At 44.3% G+C, this 8,169-nt stretch overlaps 1 protein-coding gene across 1 annotated transcript in view; it reads left to right on the forward strand.

The window, feature by feature from the left end:
- HCFC1 (host cell factor C1) overlaps positions 1–8,169 on the forward strand; it is a 25,925-nt gene that overhangs the window by 10,738 nt on the left and 7,018 nt on the right. The window contains exons 11-18 of the mRNA XM_029283397.1: positions 442–669; positions 977–1,081; positions 1,302–1,521; positions 1,681–1,826; positions 1,910–2,048; positions 2,377–2,597; positions 4,207–5,890; positions 7,222–7,391. Coding sequence (XP_029139230.1) covers positions 442–669; positions 977–1,081; positions 1,302–1,521; positions 1,681–1,826; positions 1,910–2,048; positions 2,377–2,597; positions 4,207–5,890; positions 7,222–7,391 — 2,913 coding nt within the window. The remainder of the gene's footprint in view (positions 1–441; positions 670–976; positions 1,082–1,301; positions 1,522–1,680; positions 1,827–1,909; positions 2,049–2,376; positions 2,598–4,206; positions 5,891–7,221; positions 7,392–8,169) is intronic.

The following is an 8,169-nucleotide window of genomic DNA, read 5'->3' on the forward strand; positions in this document are numbered from 1 at the left end:
TCAAATATGATTTCAATTAGTATTTTCAGTAAATTAATAATTCAGTAAATTAATAGCAAAAAATAATTTAATTGGCATAAAATAATTCATTTGCATTTATTTGTAATGGTTCAAAGAATGTTCGGAAAAATGTTCGGCCCTCCAGCATGTTCACTTCATCCAATCTGGCCCTCTTTGAAAAAAGTTTGGACACCCCTGTTTTAAAGTGATAATCAACACCTTGAATTGGACTCAGAAGTAATATTCCCATAGAATGAATGTTTCACCAGTTTTGTTGGAATTAGTATATGGCAAAAAGGATAGGGCAAACCCTTTGGATCCAAGATTTAAATTTGTTAGACCATGTTCTATCTGTAATCATCAAAAGTGTGAGAATATTGCCTCCACAAAGGACTCCTATAAGATGCTCTTTTTAAAATATTGATCTTGTTTAACAAGCAGGTGAGCAACCCAGCCACCCGCATGCTGAAGACAGCTGCTGCCCAGGTGGGCACCTCAGTCTCTTCATCCACCACTAATACACCTACCCGACCCATCATCACCGTGCACAAATCAGGCACTGTCACTGTAGCACAGCAGGCCCAGGTGATGACGACTGTAGTGGGTGGGGTAACAAAGACCATCACATTGGTGAAAAGCCCCATCTCCATGCCTGGAGGCAGTGCATTGGTAAGCATAACTCTTTTGAATAGGGGTTTAAAAGAGGATGTTGGAAATGGAAGTTTTTTTCCTGTCAACTTGCTCTTCACATAAGTGAGCATTTTCGTGTTTCCAGTGAGCCCTCAGCTTGCAGCAGTTTTTTATGTAATACTGAGCAGATGCTCTCATTTAACAGGCTACTCATAAACCATTGCTGGGTATTTTTTCTGCTCAGATAACTGCTGAATGAATTAGAGGAAGAGGACCATGTCCCTTTATATTAGAAGATGTAAAGAATCTTAAAGCAGACTTTCTCTCTTTCTTTGTGTGGGAGCAGATTTCCAATTTGGGAAAAGTGATGTCTGTTATGCAGACCAAACCAGTCCAGTCATCAGCTGTAACAGGCCAAGCATCAACTGGTCCTGTGACTCAGATAATCCAGGTAAGAACATACAATGGAGGAGCAATGCCAGATGCAACCCCAGTCCTAGGGTACTTTCCAGAGTGTATGCCATTCTCACCCCAACTACCTGCATGCCTCCTCTTCTTTGCCTGCCATTTTTTTCTCTCTAGTATATTTTCGGCTTGTGGAATGCAAGAAAGAATATGAAGACTTCCTGCCTTGTGCTGATTCTTGATACTCTCTTTTTATTCCCCTTAAGACCAAAGGGCCTCTGCCTGCTGGCACTATTCTGAAACTAGTAACTTCAGCAGATGGCAAGCCCACCACAATCATCACCAGCTCACAGGCAGGTGGCACAGGTACTAAGCCTACCATCCTGGGCATCAGCAGTGTGTCACCCAACACAACAAAGCCTGGTACCACCACTATTATCAAGACCATCCCCATGTCAGCTATTATGACGCAATCAGGTGCCACAGGTAAGAAATGGAATTTGATTTACTGTAGCAGTTGTCATCCTATTTCAATCTATGGACCATTGGGTTGTACAGCAACCAATGAGACCACAGCATGGTTGTTGGGGGTGGGTGAAGAATGTGTGTGTGTGTGTGTATTTGTATTCTGCTTTTTATTTTCAGGTGTTACTAGTAGTCCTGGGATTAAGTCTCCCATCGCCATTATCACCACAAAAGTGATGACCTCTGGCACTGGTACCCCCGCCAAGATCATTACAGCATCATTACCCAAACTAGCCACAAGTCATGGACAGCAAAGCGTAACACAGGTGAGCTAGATGACAGGTTGGGAGATGCTAGAAGCCCTGTTCTGACTTCAGCAGGTTAATATGAAAAATGTGTGTTTCCATAGGTAGTGCTTAAGGGGGCACCAGGACAACCTGGCACAATCTTGCGAACTGTCCCTATGGGTGGAGTGCGACTTGTTACCCCTGTCACTGTGTCTGCAGTCAAGCCTACTGTTACCACTTTGGTAGTGAAAGGAACAACAGGTAAAGGCATTAAGCTGGAGGCAGAATTAATGGATTTATTAGTGTTTATGCGAGTGCATTTGCTTTCCATAGTGCATCAGCGGATAGAGGGTGAATTGGCTGTTGGATTGGTTTTTGGACCTATGGACATCTTCACACCTCACAGGATCCCCTGTGTGCTGCAAAACTGACCTGCTAACCATGCACTATAGCTATATGACCTAGAGACGTGACCAGGAACTCTGAGAGCCTATGTTTCTATGTACTACGTAGGTTACTGAAATTAACATGGATAACTTTTACAGAGTTATCTCCATCTTATATGTTTTTTTTCTTTGTATCCTTTAAGGGGTTACAACCTTAGGCACTGTAACGGGCACCATGTCAACAAGCCTAGCTGGAACTGGGGCACACAATACTAATGCTTCCTTGGCTACGCCTATTACCACCTTGGGGACCATTGCCACACTTTCCAGCCAGGTCATCAACCCAGCTGCCATCACTGTCTCAGCAGCACAGACAACCCTGACGGCAGCAGGTGGCCTCACTACTCCCACCATCACTATGCAGGTATGGTTTTGGCGTGGTTGAAAATTGCAAGCAATGTTTCCCAGTAGAATGATGCACGTTACATTCAAGACAGAGTGGTGCTCTGCATAGCCCATGATAAGCTTGCAGCATGAAATGTGGTAGTTGTTGACATAGGTGGCTTCAGAGAATGATGTTTCTGTTTTATAAAAATTGATGTCTTATTGGTTATTAGCTGTGGCTTTTCGTGTAATAGGAGTGTGTTTAATTTAGTTAGAGAAAACGATGCTGTATTTAGTGGGTTCCTAGAGGGAGAGAGCTGCTAGCTATTCGAAACAAAATATGAAAACCAGATTCTTACATGCCTGCAAATGATATGGGGTTGTGTGAAGGGAACATACTGTAAAAAGGAGGAGGAAACTTTGTGTATGTGTACCCAATCAATTGGATTTTCCCTCTCTGAGGCTGGTTATTGGGCTCTGAACTGTTATCCATGGATGTTCCTGATAATTCTGTGGGCTGTTTGGAAAGGATAGGCAGCTAGCACCCTTCAGATGCCTTGTACTTCAAATCCCATCATTCTAGCAAACATGGCCAATGACCATGGAATTGTAGTCCAAACTAGAGAGCCTGGCTGTTTGTCTTACCCCACCTTTTTTACAGTACAAGGTAGCACTTCTGTTGCAATCCATAGATATCATGAGAATTGTAGTTGTGGGGGGAAAAACCCCTAGTAGCTACTTAGGTATCAGCATGTATTGATTCGAAACAGGGAACATTCGTGTCATGAGCAGCTCTCTGTATTGGGTAAGAATAACTGGCATTTGAAGCAGGTGAGAGCTTTTGTTCTGGGATCAGACAACTTGCTGTGCCCACTTTTTTATCTAACTTGAGTCATGGTCTTTACAAGATCTTTATCATCTGTACAAAATCACATCAAGATCTGTGTCTACAATTACTTTGTATCAAAGTATGATTTTAATCTGCATCTTTAATCTTGTTGCAGACTTTTACAATCCTAGCATATAAAATACTGCCTCTCAAAGCAGATGTGAAGTTCTGCAGTTCTCTACAGTACAACTTAAGTTTGTTTATATGGTCTAGTCACATCCTTTGCTACCTAATCAGTTCTGTGATATTCCTCATGCCCACTTTTTTCTTTTGCCCTACTTAGAACTGTTCTCCATAAATGCATGTGCATATACATCACACTGTAGTCCCTTTCAGGTTAAGCAATATTGTACAGAATGCAGAAAAAGAATGAAAAGTGATGGAGAAAGGAATTAAAAATAGGAGATTTTTAAAAATGAGATCGCAGAATTCTGCACTAGAGTGCACCAGAATGAAAGTCATTGGGAGATATATTTTTAAATAGTCCCCAGAATATATTTCTAGCGTGTATAAATGCATCGCATGAATATTTTGCAGAGGGTTATTAAATCATATTTCTCCATGATATAGCTGTAGCTTTTATAAGCGCAAGGATTATTTTCTTTACATATGAAAAATATTTTGTAATGCCTGCAGCCTGAAATAGTTAGCCATGCTGTTCTGCATAACAGAGTGGTTGTAAATCTTGTATGTGATTTAGATATGTCTCTGACTGGAGGTCTCTCTGCTAACCTATGTGTATTTGTTTCACTCCCCCTAGCCTGTTTCTCAGCCTACTCAAGTCACCCTGATTACAACCCCCAGCGGAGTAGAGGCCCAGCCAGTGCACGATTTGCCTGTTTCTATCTTGGCCTCTCCCACCACAGAGCAGCCCACAGCCACAGTCACCATTGCTGAGTCGGGGCAAGGAGATCCACAGCCAGGCACTGTTACACTGGTGTGCTCCAATCCACCCTGTGAAACACACGAAACTGGCACAACCAACACAGCTACAACCACAGTTGTGGGCAGTTTGGGTGGGCCAGCTCAGTTACAGTTTGTGTGTGATGGGCAGGAGGGTGGAGGCCTCCAGCCCAATGGTCGAGTGGTGCGGGTATGCTCCAATCCCCCTTGTGAGATGCATGAGACTGGTACCACCAACACCGCAACCATCGTTCTGAGTGCTGGGCAGAAGATTTGTTCCAATCCACCTTGTGAAACTCATGAGACTGGCACCACCAACACAGCCACCATCTCCAAAACAGAGAAAGCGCCCGCAGAGCCACCATGCCAAACTTTCCAGACAAATGCCACTGGCACCACTATGACTGTAAAGCCCATTGTAGGTACAGGTCAGCTAGTGTGCTCCAATCCTCCCCGTGAAACCCATGAGACTGGCACTACAAATACTGCCACCACCACCACCTCAAACATGGGCCAAGGGCAGCCTGATGATGGACAAAAGGAACCGGCTAACACTTCCTGCCAAACAAAGCAGACAGGTAGCACCAGCACTACCATGACGACAAAAACAGATATTCCCACAGAGCATCCGTGTGCAGTTCAAATTGTAAGCTTCGTGCCAGCTGCTGGCTTGCCTAGTGTCGCTTCTGGCACTACCACAGTGCAAAGCGGTGAAAGACTACAAGCCCCGAAAAAAAAACAGTGTGAATCCCATCATACCCATACCACCAATACTGCCACTACAGCTCGGTCCCTCATGGGCCAAGGGCAGCCAGATGGTGAATGGGTGGGATCTGCCAACCCTCCGTGCCAAACACAGCAAACCAACTCTACCAGCACCACCATGTCTGTCAAAGTTGATGTGCCAGTTCAGTCAAGTGCGCCTTGCAAGACCCATAATACGGATAACAAGGATACAAATCTTCAAGTGTGCTCTAACCCACCTTGTGAAACTCATGAAACAGGTACCACAAATACAGCTACCGTAACTACATCAAACCTGGGTGCTACCCAGCGGGTGTGCTCCAATCCGCCTTGTGAGACTCATGAAACGGGCACCACCAACACAGCTACCACCGCGACTTCCAACATAGCCACAGGTCAGCAGGTGTGCTCCAATCCACCATGTGAAACTCATGAGACCGGTACTACGAACACAGCCACCACCACCACATCAAACCTGGGAGCTGGACAAAATGAAAGTGCCCAGCACCAGCAACCCCCTGTTACTCCACCCTGTGAAACACAGCAAACCAACTCCACCAGCACCATAATGACACCCAGCATAGGAGGTGATGTCGCTCAGTCTTCCAGCTCAGCATCAGCACAATGTGGCAACTCAGAACAGAGAAAAACTCCCGAGCGAGAATCACCAGGGACTGCTGGGTCTTTGCCTCAGAGCTCAACACCCAGAATATGCTCAAACCCTCCTTGTGAGACCCATGAAACAGGAACCACTCATACTGCCACCACAGTAACTTCTTCTATGGGTGCCAACCAAGGTAAAAGAACACGAAGGAAGGGTATTAGAATCATCTCTGATTTTCAGACTTCTCTGGGTAACCTCAGGGATTCCTCAGTACTCTTAATAGTGCAGGACAATATTGTTTGAGTTACCCTGTTCCTTACAGTGTGCAGTTGGAAATGAACTGAATAATTTTGGATACACGGTTCACAAAAGAAATGTTTGTGAGGCCTGATTTGTGGTCAGTGCCTTGCATGGGCATTGTGTAGATTGGAGAATTTTACAGAATTGTTTGCAGTGTACCTTGGTTTGTCTCGGACACACTGTGGTTCCTTAGCAAGCAAGTTGTCATCAAAATCTCATCTTTCTGCAGTCGACAGTGGAAATTCATAGTAGCATCTTATTGTATCACAAAAATGTATAAGCTTTACTAAGTTGCATTAGGGTTAAGTTTTCTTCATCTATAGAATTTTTATTTATCCTTGTTTTAGAATCACTATAATCAAGCACTGCATATATACAGAGGTTTTGTAGCTCTGTAATAACTGTTTTGAAATTGTAATTCTTGGGGGGGGGCTAGATAAAACTAAATCCAGTATCTCTGGAAAATATTGCCTTTACTGCCATCAATCATCCCATACAAAGTACAATTGCTGAAAAATGGGTTTATCTAGATAACATTCTTTACTTCTCTCAGTACCTTGAGTAAAGAACTTACCTACTTCAAGCTATAGCCCAGAATCTTCTGTAGCACATATGGTCCTCACTTAAAAGTTTGTACAAGGCATTTTTTTCACTTTTAAGAAGTGTGTGAGACAGAAAGATTCTGTCCTCTGATGAACAACTTGCTACAAGAATAAGATGAGCAAACAGTAAGAATTTGCCACAAAATTCTTCTTCACAAAACAAAGAAGTATTTTATTTTAAGCTTAAAACAAAACAGTCTGACTTAGGATGTTGGTTTAAACATTGTGCAGACAGGTTTCAAAAACATCCTTATTTCTGCTTACCTAACATTTTTAAGTTTGCTAAAGAACTAAGTTTTTTTTTTTTTAGATAGTCACTTGGTCAAATTATCCTCAGTCAGGTGGTAGATAATTCTCAAATTAATCTACCACACTCTATTTTGTAACTCTAGGATGAAAAATTAGGAAATTGAATTTCACGTCTCTTTTTCTATATAGTGAAGCATTCATGAAATGAAGCAGCAAAGTTGTGGACGGATTCCAAAATATGGACCGTTTTGTTTTAAGTTTTGAACTTTTGAACCAACTGTTCCAAATCCTGAAACTTCATTAGATTCTCACAACCAAAGACCTCTTTTCTTGCATCCTTGTCTTCAGTGTGTGACCTGTTTTCTTTCTGCAGATCAGCCACCTGCTACCAATGGGCAACAAGGGGAACCTGAGATACCTGTGACTGAGAGTCCAGCTGCCAGCAGCCCCAGTGCTGCTGTGGTGACCACAGTTTCCACCACTCAAATCAGAGCTGTCACTACTGTCACCCAGTCCACGCCAGCACCAGGGCCTTCTGTACCGGTGAGAATCAGAGGAGAAACTGGATACGGTATCCTGTTTTCTTTGGTTCATTCCAGACAAGAACTGAGATTCTCTAGATCAGTGATGGCAAACCTTTTAGACACCGAGTGCCCAAAAACTGCCCCGCCTACCCTGCCCCCACCCCTGCCCACCTGCAGGGCCACCTAACACTTCCACAGCCCGCCACAGCAGATCGCCCAGGCGGCCCTGCAGTGCAATGGCAGCCACACCCTTCACCCATGCCCCGCAGCATCATCTGCGCACGACGGGGCACGAGGGCGGAGTCTTGTCCCTGCTACCCGGCTGCCATGTCCTTGGCTGCGCTGCTCCACGTGGGCCGCACCTGGGGGCGACTCCTCCCAGGCGGGCTGCTGGTGAGAAGGCTGCGGGGGGAGGCGGGGCTGGGGTGACGGCGCACGTGCCCACAGAGAGGTCTCTGAGTGCCATCTCTGGCACGCGTACCATAGGTTTGCCACCACTGCTCTAGATGATTCTATAGCTGGCTTTGAGGGGATGGAGTTATCCCTGGCAATTGCTGCTTTCCTTCCATTGCTTGTACTAGTCACTTCATATGTCAGAACAGAAAGAAAGATTTCTGCTTCAAATGTCATTTGTCCTTTGCCACCCAATCCATTTTTCTAATCTTGGGTTTGTCTACATGCTTGATCAGCAGTGTTAAGTCTTCTAGTTCCCAATTTTTGGCTCATTTTAGTCCAAATTTGTAGATAACATCACTGGATATAAATATTGCTGTTACCACAAATATCTCCCAAAGCTG

The sequence above is a fragment of the Protobothrops mucrosquamatus genome, unplaced genomic scaffold (assembly GCF_001527695.2).
Source record: "Protobothrops mucrosquamatus isolate PMUCROS unplaced genomic scaffold, P.Mucros_1.0 scaffold76, whole genome shotgun sequence".
Taxonomy (NCBI): Eukaryota; Metazoa; Chordata; class Lepidosauria; order Squamata; family Viperidae; genus Protobothrops; species Protobothrops mucrosquamatus.